Source organism: Sinocyclocheilus rhinocerous, unplaced genomic scaffold (assembly GCF_001515625.1).
Source record: "Sinocyclocheilus rhinocerous isolate Xijiao unplaced genomic scaffold, SAMN03320098_v1.1 scaffold984, whole genome shotgun sequence".
NCBI classification, from domain to species: domain Eukaryota; kingdom Metazoa; phylum Chordata; class Actinopteri; order Cypriniformes; family Cyprinidae; genus Sinocyclocheilus; species Sinocyclocheilus rhinocerous.
The window spans coordinates 69,790-93,144 of record NW_015643603.1 but is presented as its reverse complement, the minus strand read 5'-3'; the positions used below and the strand labels follow the sequence as shown (position 1 = coordinate 93,144).

The window sequence follows — 23,355 nt, the reverse complement described above, 5'->3', positions numbered from 1 at the left end:
TTTTTCCCTTGGAAAAAACGCTCGCAGTGCACGCCGATTGCCCCCTCGGAGGCATCGCGTGCGTGCTCTTCGCCCAAACAAACAACACATAGATTGTGTGTGTCATCTGGTGTCAAATAGCGATGACACGGATGCACACACCTTCTAAATGCTCTGCTAGTGCTCGCCATAATAAATAGAGATAGCTCTTACTTTTTCCTTGGAATGCACGCTTCAAACAGAACAGTCAATGAAGACGAAGAAGAGAATGATGTGTGCTCCCGGCGCCTATTTATACTATAGTCGCACCGGTAGAGACGTCATGGCTGTCGCCGGCCAACGAGTTGGTGTTTTTTCAATGTATGCTTCAGACACGGGTCACGACGAGGCGTTCCCCATAGCGACCCCTAGAGGACGCAGTTTGAAGTTCCCATGAAAGGGAACAACTGTTATACTGTAGATATAACGGTCTGTTCTAAGATCTGAATGTCTGCAGCAAAATATAACAAATTTAAGAACCAGTCAACTGTTATTGCTATATATATATATATATATTACAGCTATATATACTTTAATAACCATTTGTTTCAAGATATACAAAGATATACATTTGAACAAAATATAGCTAATCATTCATTATAAAAACTAAATCTGCATAATTGCAAACTGACTACAAAATGTCGAGATCCAGCTAATCACGATCAACTGCCCACTAAAATGTTTATGTAGGTTTCTTTCTAGAATTTGATATTGCAGTGCAAACTAGTTATTAACATCCTTAAAATCCAAACCATTAACCACTTCACACTCTACGGCCAACAAATAAAGTACACACAGTACTTTCTGAGTCGTTTGTTTTTAGCTCATTCACTCATATTTAATTTACTAAATAATTCTCAAATGCTTTACTCTCTCCAAAGAAAGGTAAAAATGTAGACAAGTATGTCTTGTTTTCCAGAAGGGACAATGAGTGGATTAGCTCACTTGCCCATATGGTTAATCCACCTAGGACTACCGTTGTATATTAAGAAATATTTTAGCAAGCATAAATTGAATTGATCAAAAATAACAGTAAAGACATTCATGTTACATGAGATAAGGCATTAATGTTACTAATATATTTATTTTACAGAAGATTTCAAATTTCAGAAGGATCATGTGACACTGAAAACTAGAGTACTGGCTTAACAGAACAGTACTGGCCATAACATAACATAAAAAAAAATACAATTGAAAATATATTAAATCAGAAAACATGACTTTAAATTGAAATGTGGCACAATATTACTTATACAATAATTGGATTTTATGTTATCAACTTAGTAAAGCAAATTAAAATATTTTCTGAAGAATATTTATTTCCTATTAAGTTGACAACTTACTGCTTAAAACTGTTGTATAAAAGTTATATAAAAAAGTTTTATGATTGATGATTAAATTATGAATGATCACAAACTTTTTAGAATGATCTTTCGAATATATATCACATTATATATAATAAAATTCTGTCAACCCTTGACTACCCTAAACACATTTTTTTTCTCAAATTTAAATTTTACTCTCCCATAAGGTCAAAGGGCAGGAGTCACAGACAACAGAAACACGGCTGATGTAGTAAGTCACATGACAATACCAACACAGCAGATTTACATCTCCATATTATATGCATACTACTACACACATACATAATTTCAGAATGTACATTATTAACGGTCTAGAAGTAAATTCGAAATCAGATGTAGCTAAGGTGAGAGTCTAATCTGAAGTCATTGAAAATAGTGCATCAAGACCCATAACTTTTTTCATAATTCTTGTGTTGAGTGAACTTCAAGGAAAACAAAGCTAGAACCTCTGTGTATTCATGTGTATGTTTTACAGACAAAAGCAGAAATAATGAGATAGGAGACAAAAACAGAGCTTTCCCTATTTTTTCCATGTATGTGTGCAGCTGCGTGTCTGGTCAAGTGTGTGTTTTGGTTTGATCATGCATTTGTGTGTTAGTGTGAAAGCAATAGATTTTGGTCATCCTTATCAGTGGCTGGCCTGTTGACCCTTGTTCTGTCTGTGTTAATGGGTTTTGAGCCCGGTGTGACGGCCTGGCGCGTGGAGGTGAGTGCACACATCTTTCATTCTGGGGGAACAAGATAAAAGAAGGAGCAGAGCTGGCCAGCATGTCCCAGCAAGCACATCCAAGCCTCCTCTTGGAGGGATGGTAAGTCCATTCCTATTCAGAGTAGTTGAGTAAACAAAACTCAACTACTCTGAGTTAGAGTTACCCTGAGCTACCCTGAGTTAGAGAGTCCCCCCCCCGGCATCTCTGTCATTCTCTGCCTCATACTCAGCTCTTCACAGTTTTTTTATTCCTAGTTTCCGTTTTCAACTCTCTCTCTTTCTTCTCTGCTTCTCTTGTTTTTGTTTTCGCAATACTTGTGCATCATGTAGAAAAAGACGCATTTTGGGGGAGAAACAATGTGCCATGAATCATAAACAATAACAGCTCCAGTACTACAGAATGAGAGGAAACTAGAGAGAAAGATACAAGCTGTGTTCTACAACCTAATGAGCTGCCTCTGTAGACAGTATTTTAAGCCATCGTAGTCACACTCCCAATGTGAAATCTGTGCCAAAAAGTAGGCAACTCAATTATGCTGCCTTCTAATATATCTTCTTTTAGCTGAATTATTGGAGGCACTGCATTTATCCTTCACAGTGGTGGCACATAATGCACAACAACAAACTCCAAGATGGTATACAAGATATATAAAACTATATAGTAATAAATAACAATAATAATAATAATATTTAATTTCGATTATTTTTAAATACATATACTGTCATTTATAAATACATATATTTATAATACATATATTGTCCTCAAAACCATTATAAAACTATTAAACTTAAAGTATTAAAATAATAGAGAACTGACTATTTACATATGCCAAATTGTGTGTGCTATGTATATGTCTGCTTATTAAAGTATTGAGTCATTCCTGTCACATTGCCTGTATTGAAATCAATTGTGAACCAGGTCACCCACTATTTATTATGACTTTCTACCTACCGTTCGAAAGTTTGGGGTCAGTAATATATATATATATATATATAAATATAGTTGCTCCGATACTTTCAATGATTTTCAATGATTGTCTGTGTACACTCTGTTTCTTTGTCTGTGACAAAAGGGATTTCAGTCAGGGCAGAAAGCAGATGTTCAATGGGTCATGCGGCAGTCACGCGGTATAGATCCCGTGTTCGCGGGCCTGAGGGCATCAGTTAATTTACTCATCCTTTTCCTGCTGGATATACTAGTTCTATACATTCACGATCACGAGGTATCCAGATGGCGTGAAAGGGCTTTTCAGTCCTGATACAAAAGATCTCTGTGGTATCTCTTGATTAGATTAATTCGAAGCCTCATGATGGTGATTCAGTGGCATATCTGTGTCCTGTATATGAAATCCCTACAATATTTAAACAAATGAATACTATTATTCAGCACTGACACATAAAATTTATCAAAAGTGACAACCTTTTATTGTTGAAAAGAAATTCTCTTCCTAATAAATGCTGTTTTTTTCCCCCTGAAATCCTGAAAAAAGTATAGTAAAAAAAAATATTCATTCACTTATTCATTCACTTTATTTATAAAGCACTTTACTGCACCTGCAGACCAAAGTGCTGCACAAACAGCATTAAAAAACATGGAACACATAAAAACAACACACAACCTAGTAATACATTGAATACTAACCCAGCCTCTCAAAGGCTAAAGACAAAAATATAATATATATAATAAAAATATTAAGCGGCATAACTGTTTTCAACTCAGTTATAATAAGAAGAAATGTTTCTCAAGCAGTGCACCAAATCAGCATCTTAGAATGATTTCTGAAAGATCATGTGACAATGAACATTGGAGTAATGATTGCTGAAAATTCAGCTTTGCCACCACAGGAATACAATACATTTTCTAAATGTGTTGGGGAAAGAAAAAAAACAAACACTTGTCTTAATTTGTAATAATATTTCACAATATTACAATATTTTTGCTTATTTTGACCAAATAAATGCAGCCTTGGTGTGCATAAGAAACAAATCTTACTGACCTCAAACTTTTGAATATGTACATTTGTATCTACCTTTTTCTTGCCGTAAAAATGGGCGCAGCCATCTGTAAATTCTATGGGTCTAGCTTCCGGTCTCATCCGCGTCCAGCTATTTTTAGCTGTACAAAACAGTTCATTTTGCTGCTTGATATCGAAAATTGGTGTGTCTTATCATATTATTTTAATGTATTATCTTAATTATGAACTGGTATGAACACACTGGTTTGTAGTGCAAACAGTTTTACCGTTTACTGCACGTTGTTATTCTCCTCGTTATTTACCTATAGCGGCTAATGAACCGGAAGTCTCGCCCATAGGCTTACTTCCGCGTTGAAGAAAAAAGTGGATATAGATTAATATGTCAATAGCCAACAGAAAGCCATAGAGATGCATAGCTTTTTATTACCACTTTATCTGCCTCAGTCAGGATTGTGTTAGCAACTGTTCTGTCATCTCACCACATTTGTGCCATGATTAATTATATTGCCACTACACAGCTCACTGGCTCAAACCCTATATGCCATGAAAGAAAGCCCCCTGGGTTAGTATTAAAAGCACTAAAGTATTACATTTTGATTTCAAATGCCATGAGGCGACTATGAAAGGGTTGCTAATCCATAATTGCATATGTGGCACCAGAATATGCCTATAAAGCAAGTTAATTTTAAAATCTGAGAGACTGATTAAGAAATAAATAACTTAGAACAAGTGTTCAAATTTCCATTAAAAGAGCTCAAAGGGTTAGGCTACTACTCTGATACAAATAATCCAGTACTCTATGGTAGTGACATTCAAAGTGAATCCAGATCTTAAAGAAACAAAAACAGACAAACAAACAAACAAACAACAACAAAAAATTGCCTGCCATTTTTTCTGGATTAATGCCAGCTGAACTATGCCTAATTGTCTTGAGCAAGTTGCTCTTTGAGATATTATTTACATGGCAGGATGGAAGTAATCTTTAAAAGGTTAATTATTAGATTGTTTATTTGCGCAAATGGCAGCAAGCACTTAATCAGTCATCTTTTGCTTCTACCGGTTTGGCTGATGAGTTCATCACAACTGCTGACTAAGTACAAAACGTTTAAGTGAAAACTGAAAAATTGTCTCTCGGTTCTCAATCTTCTGTCTGTTTTAATTTCTCTTTCTTCTTTGTGGAGTTTAGAGGAGTCACACTTTCTACTATTTGTACAGCTTTTCTGAGAATTATTCACCCCCCGCCCCCCAGCCATTTGCCCCTCAACTGCATTTCCTGTTTTCGCATAATTTTTTTTCATTCCTCTGCCATCTTCCTTTCCTCCCCTCTTACATGGGTCACAGCCAGGAGGACCTTTATGATTAGAATGCATCAGGAAGATGCTAATCCCTCATTTCAAACGGAATAACTTTTTAAAATTTGATTGCTTAAGTTCACTTTGTGTTGCTCGCTTTATGCGCTCTATCTCTCATTCTCATTCAAACCTGGCGTTCCAATTTAACACCCAGCTCTCCAGCCTCAACCAGAGAGAGAGAGAGAGAGAGAGCATGCACGCCGATTTAATGGATGACTGAACAAATTAAATTTGAATTCATAGGACAACTTTCATCTTCAACATGGATTTTGTTGGTGGGGGAAAAATATAATAATGCCTTTCAGACAAAAAAAAAAAAACATATAAATATCCCCCTTTGAAGTAATCCATTACTTTACAAGAAACCATCAAGTATCAGGTTACAAGGTGAGTGTTCTTTTATTCCAGCCAATTTGTTTAGTAATGATGAAAAAGGGAAAGCATGCATATATTAACAGATCAACATCTGGCTCCTCCCCCATGGAGAAGTAATTCCACTTTAGTACAAAAATAAACAATTGAATTAGTGACTAGAGCAATGAATTAAACAGAGCTATGAGAGTAATTCAATACAGATAAAATAATTAGATGCTAATCTGATAATTAGGTGGCCAAAGCTAATTCAAGCCCCCCATGGAGCAGGGCCTGGTTTCTGTGTTTGAAGATGTTAGAGAATGAATATTCGTTCATTCAATTAATTTTTTTATCAATACTAAAAACAGTTGTGCTGCTTAATATTTTTGTAAAAACCATGATGCATTTTTTAGGATTATTTGATAAAAAATAAAAAAGGTCCGTTTATCAAATTGTCCTAAATTAAAAACATAAACAATAATATCACAGAAGACTGATGTAATGTTGGCTTTTGGGTGTTTGTTTAAAGTTAATGTTTTCATGTCTTTTATTTTGTATTTTCTTGTCTTGCTTCCTGCCGTGTCGTGTTTCCCTGACCCTGTCATGTGTTCTTGCCATGTGCACCCTTAGTCAGAGATTGTCTTACTATTGGGAGATGAGAGGGTCTGCATTACTTACTGTTGGAGAAAGTGTAACGGTCAACTTGTGCCTTAATAACCAATCACATTACAGCCTTGACGTCATTGAATTTCAGTCAGAGTTGTGCGACATTCAATCGCAGTTTACGGATACCATAGGAATGAATGAGAAATGCCGTAAACTGAATCCCACCGGTCACAAAAAGTCACTGACTTCTCTTATAAAACGGCATTTTTTTCGGTGTAAACTCTAAAAATAGTTAAATCCAAAAGTATTGCTTAGTGTAAAACATGTTGAAGATTAGCCGACAGCAGACTCATTAAATGATAAGCCGTTTCCTCTAAAAAGCTGTTTATTCAGTGTAGTGAAGCCTCTCCTCCACTGACATCCATTCAAAAAAAAAAAAAAAAAAAAAAAAAAACGGCCTCTGGTCTCCTTTCCCATACTGGCAAACCGGAAGCGTTAGCATTTGCCGTTACGCTTTTCTGGCTAAAGGTTGCAGGTTGCCTTCTAGTAGCTTTGCCTTAGTCAATGTGTCATGTTGTGATTGGTTGTTTTTGTCATGTGTCTTGTTTCTCATTTGTTGGATTGTGTCATGTGACCCGTTTTGTTCGATATATATAGCCCTCATGTTGCATTGTCTCTTGTCTAGCTTTGTTCGTGTAACCCTCTGTTGGTGAGTTCATGTTCGGTCAAGCCAAGCCATGTCTTTGTTTATTGTGTATCTGCTCATTCTTGGATTTTAATAAACTGCACTTGGGTTCTCACTTCACTTGCCTCCAGTGGACATTATGTTTGAACTGAACACTGTGTTAAATTTAAAGGGGTCATATGATGCGATTTCAATTTTTCCTTTCTCTTTGGAGTGTTACAAGCTCTTGGTGCATAAAGAAGATCTGTATCTGCATACTCTAGTCCTCCGGCCTCCGCTCACTCAAGGCCGTGGGGTGTGACGCTTTTTCGTTGTGAAAGCGAAACTACTTTGTTTGGTCTTCGAAAAGAGGACACAACTAGAAATCAGTGGTTAAGTAGTATTTACAACACTGTTCCAGAACAGTACAACCCAAATATTCATATGTGTGCATCGCATTTTGCGGAGGATGAGGACTTTTCACCGTGGACGAAGAGGAGTCCAGCCCGGGGTCGTCACATGTGGCTGCCACAAGCCTGCCGGCCGCTCCTTCGTCGAATCCGCCGGCTGCGCTGTTCTCAAGCCCACTGGCCGCCGCTCACTCTAACCCGCTGGCCATTCCTCGTAATTATGTCCCCACTGTATGCAACAAATGCCTCGTTTGTAATGTTTTTTTTTGTCTTGTCGCACCGGGACACAGGGCATCACAATATGGTAAGGGGCGTAACATTTCCGTCACACGCTTGAGGTATTCGGCCAATCACAACGCACTGGATAGCTGGCCAATCAGAGCACACCTCGCTTTTCAGACTGATGAGCTTTGTAAAAATCGACGCGTTTCAGAAAGGCGGGGCATAGAGGAGAAACAATAATGTACAGTATGTGGAAAATAATGTGTTTTTTTAACCTTAAACCGCATAAACACATTGCATTACACCAAATACACAACATAATGTTTTTAATATAACAACATAATGCTTTTTAGCAACGTCATATGACCCCTTTAAAGATTTTCTACAACCTTCATAAAAAGGTTTTCTATTGCAGACAAGATTGTACTGAGCATATTGCAGTTGATTTGAGTACTATTCTTTTCCTCTTTCCTTCTTTTTCTCAGAATGGAAATACAACCCAGGGGGCCTCTCGTCTCTGTCATCTGATTTGAAGTTCAAACTTCCTTCCTTTTCTCCCCTTTTTCTTTTGAGAGGTTTAAGAGTGGAAAAGGGTGTTAAATTCTTTCTACAGAAAGCACTGTAGGAGACACACTGGGATTAAATGCTAATATTAAAGGCAGGATGCTGTCTGCTGGCGTTAAAGCTAATGAAATATGGATGGTTTTGCAGAGAAGACAGGCAGGGTTGACCACGTGTCAGGCTGCACCTCTTTTTTGAGTGAGTGAGTAAGTTTAGTGCTTTACTCATGAAAACTAGTTAAGAACATTTAGATTTGCAACCTGTGCTGTCAAACAATTCAACAATTTAGTGTCAATAATTTGCGGTTCATGTCATATCTTTTTTTTAAGTCAACACATTAACATATTCAGTTCATTTTTAACCCTCAAATTCCCATGCTAGCACAACTGAAACACCATAAAAGAACAATTAAATAATGCAGACATTTTCACACATTTACTAAACTATTATAACAGCTTAAGATACCTCTTCCATCAGCTCAGCATGTAAGCCACAATTACAGCAACATACACACACACACTTCTATTGGCTTTAAATACAGCCAGTTCTTTTGTTTGGGGACCAATGCCATTTATTTATTTTTCACATTAACAAAAAAACATTACAGTTCTGTACACTGGATTATCATATATCTACTTCAAATTTCTTTTAAGAGAAGTATTATTTTTCCTATTTTTACCCAAAATAGAATGGGTTGGCAATTATTGAGCGCTATAAACACATGTAATGTCTGTTTCATTCATACTGGACGTTGGAGGCCGCCCTCGCACAGAAACTCCACATATGCATCACAGAAGCCTAACAGAACTGATGAGGATCCAGGAAATCCCTATAGGCAAAGGCATCCTGCTATCGCTGTGACTGAATAAAAAGATAGAAACGTTTGAACTGATTAAACACGAAGACAATAAACATACGACTGTAACAATATATGGCTTATCTGTGTTCTTCAAGCCATCTCGGGTATTTTCATAATAATTAAGTATATTTATAATCTACTGCTAATCGACATAGCCCTTATTACATTATAGAATATATTTTCTGCCTCATTCTGTGATAAGAAGCCACATCAGATCAGAAAAGGAAGTTATTACAAACATTCGACTGATGTTGTGGAGTACAAGCATGTTATAATGTTCTCTTGTTGGACAACAGATTTAGAAACGCTTCTCATTACAAGTCGTACAAGGGAAGATGTTTGGCGTGCGTTGTTTTTTCAAAAGCTCGTTATAAGCGGGGAGGCGTTTCCTCATCTCAGCGCATGAACTCACAGGCACACAAACAGAGCCAACTCGGAGAGAAATAAAACTCACGGAAATTATTTAAACAAAACTGCAATTCACAAGCACGTATTGAACCGTGTATGTCATACCGAATGGTTCAATATTAAATTGAGAATTTTGGCATCCTTTTTATAGCATATATATATATATATATATATATATATACTCTTGTGTTCTTCTGCACTGCTCCAGTTTACTCTTGAAACTTGGCATAGCAGTACGTCTGTTGTCAGCTCTTGTATGATAAAATGCTTGTGATGTTCATTTGTAAGTCATTTTAGATAAAAGTGTCTGCTAAATGACTAAATGTAAATGTAAAAACAGCAGCTATAGCACAGCTGTATCACTAAAAAGTCACACAACAAGGTCACTGCTTACTAACTACATTGCCAATACTTTTGGAACAAATGTAGCCATTTTCCAAATAAGAAATAATAGGCCTATTAACCTGCAATATTATGTAAGTGATATGTGATAAATATGGTGAATTAAGTAATTCTGATGCATAAAGCAAACCGTAGTATATGTGCATATCAGTGATTTAAAATTTTATATTTAAAGTTAACCGTGGAAGATTTTCTTTGGGCTGAGGAGGTGAGCTGAAGGGCCTTTAAAATGGTATCTGTCTAGACTGAAAAAGGCAAGTTGCCATAATGAAGAACATGCTATAAAGTCACATTAACAAAGGTCAGCTCATCTTCACCCACAGAATTCAGCTCATCTCCATGAAAATTCAGGCTGCTTCAGCTGAAGAAAAAACTAAGAGTTGTAAATGGCCAGTCAAATGAGTCATTTTCCCTTTTCACATTTTAATTTAACAATATGTCAGTGGGAGAAATAAGAGGGAGAGAGAGATGTGTGTGTGTGTGGTAATGAAAGGGTTTGACTTCATTGATCTCACTTTCATTCAGATTGGAAGTGAATGTGCGCTCATGTTCTCGTTAAAATAAGGAGGCATGCAATGATGGAGAAATATTAAGAATGAGAAAAAAGATAAGAGTTCTCCAAGTGGATACAGACAAACAAACGAAAAAAAAATTAAGTTTTAGTTTTGTCACTAACATTTGTCACTACCTCCATGTAAATTGGCTTGCGTATTGATCAGGAGTTGCTTTATAATCAGCATGTTGATGAACGCCTCAGTGAGCAGAAATCTATGGGCAACTGGGCCATTAGGGAAAGCTCAGCTATTAAAAATCTGACAGAGGTTTTGAAAGCTAAAAACAATCAATCATCAAAGAAGTGACGGAGAGGGGAAATGGGAAGCGTGCTGTGCCATCATTCTTGTTAACGATCACAAAAATGCAGAACTGCACTGCCGCAAAACCTTCAGACGAGTTATAAAAGCTTGGGTAGTTACAGAAAATAATAGCTGAATCTGAATCCAGAGAGATACAGCAGAACATATTTACATTACTTCCTGCTCAGATGCTTTCCAACAAGTGACTGAATGTAATATGAGTGTCAGTGTACAGATGAATTACATGTTTCACATTACCTTAATAAATCTATCTGCTAAAATGAGTTTTGATTTATCGTTGTGTCTGAAGGACAGAGTAAGTTGCATGCATATGCATAAAAAAAACATACCACTGTTCAAAACTAGGGATGTAACGATGCACCGTGAGCCGGTTGAACATCGACAAATATGTGTCGATTCAAATCGGTTGAGATGTTAAACGAATCGCGATACATTAGGGGGTGGGAGTTTATATGAATGTATCTCTGAGGGGAACTGACTGTCTTTAGAAAAGTTTAGATGGTATTTTCTTTTCATCTTCACTCTGTATAATGTAGTGTCGCTGTGTGCCGTTACATAAGCACTGTCAGAGTGCTGTTTCTGTTTTGTGCAGATGTTTTATGTAGTATAGTTTTACAAAACTAAAGTCAGAGCATTCTGTTTTTGTTTTAAAATCTCAAATTATACAATATAATTTAGATGAAAAAACTGCATATATACAGCATCTTTGTTTGGATTGTGATTCAAATGTAGTGGTTGCCTCTAATTTTGAATGGAAAGAACACAAGCAAAGCCTTTGTTTATATGAAGAGATTTTTTGTCTTATTTATTTGATAAGATTTGGGGTTTGTTTTAAAATTTCAATCTAGTTTTGTTAATTTGACATAATTTAAATTTCACGAAGAAAAGTGCAGCATTTTGTCCAATCAATAATAAAAGGACACCTTTTCATTTATAATTCGTCTTAAATCAATTTTTTTTTTTTTTTAAGTGAAAAAATCATATTGTGAAATCAGTGTCATGAATCGTGTGGCATCAAGAGTTGAGTGAATCGTTACATCCTTATTCAAAACATATACATATACATATATATATATATATATTAGGGCTGCACGATAAATCGCATGATATACACACACACACACACACACACACACACACACACACACACACCATAGATATCTCCATTTAAAAACAGCAAACTCCAGAAGCAAAGAATTAATAATAGCACTCAGCTGAGATACTTAAACTTTTCCATGTGTGGTAAATGTTTGTTGTTTCCTATTGTGTTCACATTTTTCCCAAAATATATAAATTAGTTGTCTTACATGACCCACACTCAGAACAGTCATAACATCATAAACTATAAGCCAAACCAGACTGCTAATATATTAAAAACAGAGTAACTGAGATCTTTCCTTAATATAAACAACAGAAAACATAGCAAGTTTTTGGATCTAAGTTGAAGCAGTGCCTTTCGTGTTGAAGCAGGGGGAGAATTTATTCCCCCAGAAGCATCTGATCACAACAGTCAGACTGGGGCTGCCATAAATAAAACTGTACTGTACTGTAAAAGAAAACTGGTGGCAGTGGAAAGTTCAAGGGTCCGGACTTAAAAAAGAGGGGAGGCAAGAAAATGAAAGACACTTGGCTTACCCTGTTTCACAGAGTGGCTAAATCACTACTTCCGCTCTCTAATTACAGAGTAAAATAATTAGTGATTAAAGTAATGAGTGCAAAGGGAGATAAATGGAGGCAGCAGTTCAAGTGTGTGTGTTTGTGTAGGGCAGAGAAAAAAACTGTAAAAAATAAAGTGTTCATATATGCAACCTTGACTCAATATCTCAAATTAGATCATGCCACAATGAAGTATTTGTCATTTATCAGTCATGATTTTTATGTATGAAATGCCTTTTGAATTGATCTAAAATTTGTATTACAGTGAACTGAATTGCAACTCAAATCTCGACTTCCTGCAGAGTGTGGCCAATTCAACTCAAATTTCAACTGAAGAATTGAAAAGGGAAACAATTCTTCAAATCTGTATTTTGCACAACCATAGAATGCAATGTGATCCAAAACTTTTTAATCAAGTATAGAGTCCTGTTCACACCAAAAACAAAAAACTATAACCATAAAGTTTTAAAAATAACTAATAACTGTAAGAGAATAGCAGAGCCCACACCACAACTCTAATAATAACAGCACAGCAAAGATTTTGTTAGAATTACTTTTAGAGTGATTTTTTTCCCCCAGCTGGTGAACCAAAAAAAAATTTATATTAGGGAAAACATATTCATTTTTAAAGTGTAGACCTTGTGGTTATGGCTTCATGAGATAAAACTATGTTGTTCTCAATGAGCTATAACTGTGCTAATGCCAGTGATGAGAACATTTTTACTTGATCATTACTTGCATGCTACAAAAGTTATATTTAGCATGTGAACAAGTGTTATGTTGGCTATTAGTTCTTATAGGAATAAATAAAATAAATCAGTTTGAAAGCCAGCACTTGATTTACACACTCTATGGTCATCATTTCTACCCTTGAATCATTTGTCACTGTTTTTAAATATGTTATTGACTCTGGATATATGTGACCCTGGACCACAAAACCAGTCTTAAGTCACTGGGGTATATTTGTAGCAGTAGCCAAAAATACATTGTATGGGTCAACATTATTGATTTTTCTTTTATGCCAAAAATGATTAGTATATAAAGATCATGTTCCATGAAGATATTTTGTAAATTTCCTACTGTAAATATATTAAAACTTAATTTTTGATTAGTAATATGCATTGCTAAGAACTTCATTTGGACAACTTTAAAGGCGATTTTCTCAATATTTTGATTTTTTTTGCACCCTCAGATTCCAGATTTTCAAATAGTTGTATCTCGACCAAATATTGACCTATCCTAACAAACCATATTTACTATTTATTCAGCTTTCAGATGATGTATAAATCTCAATTTCGAAAAATGGACCCTTATGACTGGTTTTGTGGTCCAGGATCACATATGCTTAATGCATTTGATTTTTTAAATTTTTTTATTTCCTACAGTACATACTGTTTCAGTGTTGGATCTGCATTACATGTCCTACTTTAATGAAACTAGATATTTAACATTCTCATAAGTGATTATTTTCAGCTCTTATCTCATGTATTTCCACCTTTCTTGCTCTCTGCATTCCCTCATGTCAATCAAAGGAAATTAAGGAAATTAATTAAAATAACCAGGCTAGCAACAGGGTGACATTTGGGGTAATTGGAGAATCTTAGTTCTTCTTCTGTCTGCAGACAACCCATTTCCACCTGCAGAGAGCCCATTATGAGGAGCAATACAGATGCATGTGTGAGAAATAGATTCCTAGCTATTAGTCATTATAAACAGGTCGAACAAAAACAAGCCTCACTGGCTCAATGTTGCAGCTAGAATTAAATTTTAGGTTTTGACCCTGGCTTTCAGGACTGCCACTGGAACAGCACCTCCCTACCCCAATTCACTCCTAGAAGTATATATTCCCTCCCACCAGCTTAGGTAATGGAATGAACAATGAGGCAAAAGTCACTCTATACAAAACCTTTACCCTGTTCCTGTCTGGTGGAATGAGCAGCCAACTCCACCTGCACTGCAGAGACCATCACATCTTTTAATAAGCATCTGAAGAAACATCGGTTACACTTTATTTTAAGGTGTCCTTGTTACAGTGTAATTATACATTTAAGTACGGAGTAATATTAATTAATTACATGTACTTATTATATGGTTAGGGTTTGGCTTAGGGTTACTTGCATATAATTATGCATAATTAATTGTTATTATAATAGTAAGTACATGTAACATGTGTAACAAGGACACCTTAAAATAAAGTGTTACCGAAACATCTCTTCTGCAAGCACTTTACCACCCCAAATGTTTAAACCACTGTACATATAGACACACGTGCAAAAAAAAGCTTCTATATCTTGCGTCATAATCTAATTGTCCAATAAACCTGACATCGTATATTATGAATATTACTGGCTCTTTGATGAATTGAGCTTGATAAAAAAAATGGATGCATAAAAGTGTCTGCTAAATGCATAAATGTAAATGCTTAGCCTTCAGGGTCCAGGTCCATAGGGGAAGACACACTGGGTGTATGTGTATTAGGGTTGGGCGATGTCTACCAAATTGGCATTGGACGATGTCTGCACTCTGCAGTGAAACATTGTGATGGACGATGACAACGCGGGGCGGGGCGGGGTTAGGGGTGTGCCCGAAGCGTGAAACAAATAACGCGTTCTACGGAGCCACTAAAAGGTTAGCCGCTTGCTAGTGGTAGCCTGTTGCATTACAGTACATGAAAGTTCACTTACCACATACACAGTAGGGTGACAACGCGGGGCGGGGCGGGGTTAGTGGTGTGCCCGAAGCGTGAAACAAATAACGCGTTCTACGGAGCCACTAAAAGGTTAGCCGCTTGCTAGTGGTAGCCTGTTGCATTACAGTACATGAAAGTTCACTTACCACATACACAGTAGGGGTGCAACGGTTCAACTTCGTTCGGTTTGGTGATTTAGTGGTGAATTAGAGGTAAAAAATGATATAAATACTGTTCGGTTTCTAAAAGTTAATTTATTTCAGTAACTCAACTCAAATTGTGAAACTCGTGTATTAAATAAATTCAATGCACACAGACTGAAGTAGTTTAAGTCTTTGGTTCTTTTAGTTGTGATGATTTTGGCTCACATTTAACAAAAACCCACCAATAAAGGTCCAAACATCTTTATGCCTGTTCAAATACTTAATGTCAAGGACCACATTTACCCCATTAACATCCGGTTTTTGTGATAAGATAAATGCTTAATACAGGTGTCAAACATTTTGTGATTGGATATTTGCCACCTACTAATATGTGATCATTATGAGACAATTGAAAACAAGTGATTCAAACTTTGCTGCATCTTACCAAAATGCACAAATCACAGTCAGAAATCAGAGGCTAAAATCCTTATCCTTTTCAATCATTTTCTTTCTTGCTCGCTTGTGACATCTTTGTTTTTAATCTTACATTAATCATGCAATTTAATTATTTACACAAGATAATTTTTTAGAAAGCTGCATTCAAAAACACCTTATGGGACACATGCACATCAGTTTCAATCGGTATGACCCTTCTGTTAGCGAGAACACTTTCTTTCCTTCCATCAATTTTCTTGTTACAAAAATAGACATGGAGGAGGTGAGCTCCAATTCTGAGTGCTCTTCTTGCAAGTACTGATCATCTAATATCCTGTCAAATCTGGTTTGATTTAGGCTGTACCTACTTTAATATATAGGCATTCTTCAACTTTGGACACTTTAATGTTCCAGCCAGAATTGTTTTTTTTCTCTCTCTCTCTCGAAGGACACATTAAAACTGTCTTGTAAACATTTTAGCATGTCTTCAACATAATTTCATTTTTAAATGATTTTCAAATGGCTTTTATGTACAATATCTTGATTTAACTAGGCTCTATAAAATCCATTTTTACAAATAGAAATGATTAACAGAGTGAAAAACAAAATGTATTTTGTAAAAATAATTTACTTATTTTCTGTATAAGAAGAAGAAGAATATTTTTGTAGTAAGGAAACAGATACATTTAGCAAGATAAAAAAGTTGTCATTATAAAAAATAAAAAAAAATGCGATTTCCACCACATAAATCTAGTAACCACAATACATCATCTCAGATATTTTGGAAGTGACATGGTGAAAATGATACAAATGAAAGAACTTTACTGTCAAGTATGTGTATACGCCATTGGAAATTGCTAGTAGACAAATAAACTAGTATGATAAACTAATAAACTAAATGAAACAAGTGTTTATTTTCCTGAGGACCAAATGTCCATAGTTGCAGAAATGTGTATTCATATATTGTATCTAATAGTTGGGAGAGCTCTGGCAGTTGCCTGTCACCTGTATTTTTCTGAACTTCATCTGGCGGCTGTGACTGCATCACTGTGTAGAAGAAGCTTCCTAGAAACCTTTGGAAAAGGTTGCAGGCTGTATTTAGTAGCAAGGCATGCGGAGTACACTCATGTTTAGCCATGAGATTCTGCTGTGAAAGTTCGAAAGTTAGAGAAGCTTGACAGTGAGGGATATTTCCCTTAAAGCTTTCCTCTGGAACAACAAAGCACACCCATCTACATATCCAAAGGCAAAAGATAGGAGCCGCTAACTAAAACAGCAAGTTATTGTCAACAAGCCATGAAGATAAATATTTTGCACACATACACACTGTAAATGCCTCGGGTTTACATTAGAAATGGTTCATGTTTATATTTGGCATGCTAAAAGATGTATCCAGATGGGTTAAATATAAACCGTAGTATTGGATTACAAGACAGCCAAGCTCTCATAAAATAATGCGATATACCTGTAACACAGGACTCTGGTCGAAGTTGTAGGCACTGGGTCGTCCCTCCAATGTGGAGAAAGCCACATTTCCGCCAGTTAGTGGTGAGATGTCACTAAATTCATCCGTGCAGAGTGCTGTCATTTCATTCTCGCCTGGACGTATGAAGCCCTTATTGTCCCTCCTGTACTTCTTGCGACAAGAAGCACTGTAATATTGGTATGGTTGCCATGGTCCATTCTCCTCGGTACGCTTGTAGATGGCGAAGCTCTCTGGTCGGCTGGTGTAGAACTTCAAACGGACATATGTGATCTCAAAGGCCTTGCCTTGGAAACAACAACAACGTTACATTAAAAAACAACAACAACGTTAATGTTACATTACAATTATTATGGACAGGTCCCACAAAATTCAGTACCTTCGTAGTTAATGTAGCCTGATAATTAAAGTCCGGGTCATTAAAGAGTCCATTAATTTTTATCATATCAGTGATGATGAGCCAAATTGAGAGTGAGCAGGTGGAAGATCAAGCCAAAACTAAATTAAGGATGAATTAAAGGATGAGACCACTTTATCCAATTCAGAGCAGAAAGTGTGTCTGTCGAGAACACGTGGAGTTTGTGCCTTGAGAAAATGGCATACTTGGTGGTACTTTGTCAGTTTAATTGCTGCTCTAATATAATTGTCCAAATGAACTGGAGAGAGCCTGAGAAGTCTTTAACCCTGGGTTGCTCCAGAGGGACTGCTCCAGCAAACAGTGCATAGAAGAGATATAACTGTGACAAATAACACACAGTTACTTTGTTTAAATCCATTTATATTTAGTCAACAGAAAATCTACTGTTGTTCTGCTGTATTTTGCAATTTGGTACATCCTGTAAAACAAATATTGTTGCTGCCAGAAGATCACTTGGTCGTTAGTAACTAATAAAGCCCACAGCTGGAATCTGACTGCATGAGGTCTAAATAAGCAATAATAACATGACCACATACAGACAAACAGCGCGATTGCCAGTGTGATGTTGCTTGTACACAATTGAATAAACAAAAGTCAGTATTAACTTACGTTTCATTCACGATATTAGCAGTCACTTTGTCTAGTTTTGCTCTGCCAGCCAAAATATACCAAAACACAGTGGCGTTTGAATCAGTGTTTTTGAACGAATCGGTTGAGCAAAAGTCTTTGTGAGTGAGTCATTGAATCATTCAGTATGACTCACTCATAAAGACAATTCAGTTCGAAATAGCATTCAAGCAAACTCTTACCATTCTCTTATCAAGATACAGTAAGAGTAGTATGCTATTCCAAATTCAGACAGTTATTTCGTTAATGAATTAATGAGCTTTTCAATTAATAAATTCAGTGAATGAATCAGTGACTCACTCACAAAGACACAAGTCACTTGTCGCCACCTATTGGCAAAATGATGTAATCTGGAGTAAGAGTCCCCACCACAAAGAAGTAGGATATACTTTTTTCCCTTTCTTTTTTAATCGTTATCTCTCTTTTATAAAACATAATTTCTGCCGTGTACTACATAGACACACTCACCCACACCATTTCAGTTGCCATGTTGAAATTATTTAAGCATAATTTCATCTCAGCATGTGAGAAGATTATTTTGGCTGGAGAAAAAAAAAGAAGGAAATGGAGAAAAAAACAGGCAGGAGAAAAAGAAAAAGAAAACAAGAGTTGGTCTCCAGCTCTAATCATGATGATGAAACTGTCTGGAACAAAACAATAAATCACTCAGCTGGACTTGAATTTGAAAATGTACATAATGTGTTTGTCACCCACAGGTTTAATGTGTATTCATATGTACTTTCACAGAAAGGCACCAGTAAATAGTGCAACAGCTTTTATCCCGGAAAAAATATGAGTAGACTAAACTTATCTGTTTATATGTGTGGGTGTGTTTGTGTCTGAACTTGACTGAATCTGCACCAGACTCAGTATAAATAAACTATAAAGTAATCATGTCTGTGTATGGTAAAACTGGAAAAAATATATATTTTTTTAAGATTTGGGGGAGAAAAACAAGATGGTAAACACTATAAATGAATGTGTAACAAAATCATTCACAATTTTCATTGCACTTTACTTGAACTTGAAGATTTGAGTTTGCAGACCAACCGGAAAATGTTATTTATTTATCAGCGTCTACATATGTGACATTTCTAAGCGCACTTGGTCTTAACACTTTGTTAAATATGATTTCCACACAACAATCTTTAATGTTCAGTTGAAGTATTTTGCAGCAAACATCTGTATCTCATATTGGACCTTTGAACATCACTGAATGAAAACCACAATGGAAACCAGATGTGGAAACATTCCTTAGAAGTCTGCATGTGTGTGTTCGTGTATATTTATGTGTGTGTATTGGAAAGACCTGACCTGCCACTGGACCTCTGCTGCTTTTTGTGTTTGTCTTATTCTTTGTAGTGTTTTCTGTACCACCCCCATTGCTCTTTCCGCAATGTGTGTGTCTGTCTGTGTTGGCCTCCCTAGGATGTATCTGTTTGGTTTGGAAATGTGAGAAGGCCTTTCATAGACAACGAACTGCAAGGCATCTTTGAATCAGAGCAAACACAACAACATACACTTTTATGCATGATTAGCCTGTTGAAACATCATTGAAATGCCCTTTCATCTCCCATTTTTTCTTCTCTCTCTCTTTCACAAAATGTGCTTCTAAAAGAATCACCAAATCACATCTAAACTTTTGATGTGCAGAAGTGTAAAACTGTTATGAGAATAACCACAAGGTACACATGCACTGTGATTTCAGCTAGTTTTATAAGAAGAGAATCAGAATGACAGATGTTTGTTTGCGCTATGAATCAATGGTTTTGGTATTGACAGTACTTGAGAATGATAAGAAAAAGATGCAAAGACATGCTCAATACTGTAGTGTAAATGTAGTGTAGCCTTTATAGCCAAACTTTTGACTACAACCATATCTGCTTCAGCTTAGAACTGCCCACTGAGACAGGAAGAAACCATCTGTAGCCTGTAACATGTAAAGAGACCATCCACAGTTTGTGTGTGTGTGTGTGTGTATGTGTGTTTTTCCACACTGATTTTATAACTTCATATGTTATGCATTTACATATTTGCAGACACTTGTCTTCAAAGCTATTTACACTGCATTCAGGATATACATTTTGCATGCATTCTCTGGGAACTGAAGGCATGACTTTGTCTTACCCTTAAGAATGCCTTTAGGAAGCTATATTTAAAAAACATATATTTTAGGCAAACGTTTGCAACAGGGTATAATATGGAAAAACATAGAAAAATTGCACCACTGGGCATTTAGGGTTGCAAAATTTCAAAACTGTTTTTTTAATACAGTAAGTAAAAGTTTTACAGTCACGATAAGTTAAGAAATGTCACTATTTGACCATTTAAATACTGCAGTAAACATTCATATCAAAAGAAATTTTAATTAAAATAGTTGTTTTAATATCACTATAATTCAAGTGAAATGTAGGTGTTTTTAATTGCTTTATACAAACACCACAATTCTACTGTGCTGGGTCTCTGAGGGTTAAAGAAGAAAAACAATAGCAAACTTTCACCTTACAGAATACAAATAACATTTTACATTTCAAAATAGTTACATTCATAGAAACATGTGGGACTTATTGTGATTGAAAATATTGTAGCATAAAGCCTGCAGGGCAATAATGTAATAGAACAAGAAACCAGCTGAGATATCAGAGTCATTTAATCTTATAGGCCACCAAAATGACATTAGATTTCTGAGGTGTTCACATTTACAGGCAGCATCAAATTCACAGCTGGGAAACTCATTGTGACTAGCAAGTTACTGTTCAGTTAGCATACAGTTTACACAGTATAGAATGCTTAGTTGAATGTTAAATATAGTAAAAACAGGTAGCCCTACATGCAGGTTTAGTAAAATAAAGAACAAGATGCATTTGGACGGCTCACAACATTCAGATACAAGTTTACCACTGCAGACAAGCTGTAGGAGGAGGACAGTTGACACATACAGTATTAAGGTATTTAATGCTAATAATCTATCCAGATAGCTTTTTATTGTCTCAAAAGTGTATTTTAGTAAAATGAAATATTATTAGTATTAATATTTAGCACTCATTTCCAGTGTTGGGGAAAGTTACTTTTAAAAGTAATGCATTACAATATTGCGTTACTCCATAAAAAAGTAACTAATTAAGTTACTTAGTTACTTTTTATGGAAAGTAATGCGTTACGTTACTTTTTAAATCTGGACAGGGCTTGCTTGTTTGTTTTTAAAATAAAAAAGTTCTATTTTTGGCAAAAGTAAAAGCCTTTTCACACCAAAAATGAAATGAATAAGCCTCAGGCTGAAGGGAAAGTAAATTTACGTCCGTACAGTAGAATGCAGAAGAAGAAATGTCAACACATGAGAACTACAGTAACATCATCTGATTTCTCTCGACATGGGGACAGGAGAGCTGTCAATCAATAAATTGGAAAAAAATGTAACTTGCGTTACTTAATTAACTTGCTTGAAAAAGTAACTCAGATATTTTCTTGTAAATTAAAAAGTAATGTGTTACTTTACTAGTTACTTGAAAAAAGTAATCTGATTACGTAACTCGTGTTACTTGTAATGCATTACCCCCAACACTGATCATTTCACCAATTAACAATTTTGTGTTGTATACCAGTGTTATTTTAGTGTTATTTATATAATAGTATATCATAGTATTTATTCATGTTTTAAACGGGCTTTTATTTCTGTCTTCAGTTTTCATTTTTTGTGACCTTTTTTTACATTTCTATATAGCTTTGATTTTTTTTTTTTCAATCAATTTTAGTCAATTTAGTACTAGCTTAAACAATTTCCAATTTGCTTAAACAATTTCCAATACTACATAAAAAATGTCTAAGTTTAAGCTTTCCATCTAATATTTATTTCAGTTCAATTACTTAAAACAATTTCAAATAGTTAAAATTTTAGTTGACAATAACACTTCTCTGTACAAAGTTAGGTATTTTTGCACAAATAAGTACAACTTTTGGTTTATGGTTTTTGTATGTTCATTCAATGTGCAGAAATACTCATCTTTTCCAATTGTTTGATTGATATTAAAGCCCAACTGGGTGTCTTACCAAGATGCAGTGTGATGTTGACTGAATTAGGATACTGAACTCCATAGAACATGGACTGGCTCTGCCACCAGGTAGGCTCTTCATCCGTATGGAAGTCTGTCAGGTAAGTAGCGTTGTGATTTAGTTCCAAGTCCAAGGCGTCACAGAAGTGACATGATCGCGTGGACCCCGTCTGCATACAATAGTCCTCAGGTGGGATACCGCACACATTTGAAACTATCACTGTACGATTGAAGGCCGCATTTTCAAATTTAGGCAAACAGCGGCTCGGGACGCCCTCCTCATCATAACAAGAGTCCATTCCAGCAAGAACATAGGAGAAGGTGGTGAAAAGCAGAAATAAAAGAGAGTGAAGTGCAGAGGAATCCATTCTTCTGCGCAACGGCCTGAAACAGAAACAACTTCAAAAGAGCCGAGCGAACGAAAACAAGTCTAGCAAATAATCCAAATCAGAGCCACATGCTACAGGGAAAAACTTCAAGGGAAGTTCAGAAGTTCAGTGTTCAAAGGCAAGCGTAATAAAGTATGTGCATATAGCAAACACACATGCAGATACACATATTTTGTGTAATGCAGAAACAATTCTCTGAGTTTGCATGCAGCAATAAAGTTTCATTCAATATACAAGAGTTGCATGCATACATTCAGTTAAGAAGAAAAGGTGTAAGGAAACCGGAATATTCCTCCATCCTCAGTTTTTGTCCTCAGTGCTTTTTTCTTTCTATCAGCTTGTGTTTCCCCTCTAAGAAACCTGGGACACAAACTCAAACTCTCTTCATATAGATTCACAGACAGACAGAGTAGAGGGAGGAGAGAGGGCTGGAGGGGAGTTGACTGGGGTTGACCAATAATTAGATAAATAGAGGGAGGGGCAACATGAGAGAATGAACAAAAAAAGTAGAAATAGTAGTGAGAAAATTTGGAAGAGCGGCGCCCTCTTTTGAAAGGGTAAAGAGGAACCACTGTCACCAAATATACATCATAAAACAACTGAGGGGGTCAAGGTTTGGCTGGTTAGCATGACCCCAATAGCCCCTGCTGGTGGATGCCTGTAACTACAACACACAGCACAAAAAA

At 36.1% G+C, this 23,355-nt stretch overlaps 1 protein-coding gene across 1 annotated transcript in view; it reads right to left on the bottom strand.

Annotated features, from left to right (window-relative positions):
• The window catches only part of LOC107757520 (laminin subunit gamma-3-like), a 69,981-nt gene extending 47,256 nt beyond the window's left edge, over positions 1 to 22,725 (bottom strand). Inside the window, exons 1-2 of the mRNA XM_016575009.1 lie at positions 22,279 to 22,725; positions 17,169 to 17,473 (exon numbers count right to left, since the gene is read on the bottom strand). Coding sequence (XP_016430495.1) covers positions 17,169 to 17,473; positions 22,279 to 22,648 — 675 coding nt within the window. The 5' untranslated portion in view covers positions 22,649 to 22,725. The remainder of the gene's footprint in view (positions 1 to 17,168; positions 17,474 to 22,278) is intronic.
• Between the last annotated feature and the right edge of the window lie 630 nt (positions 22,726 to 23,355).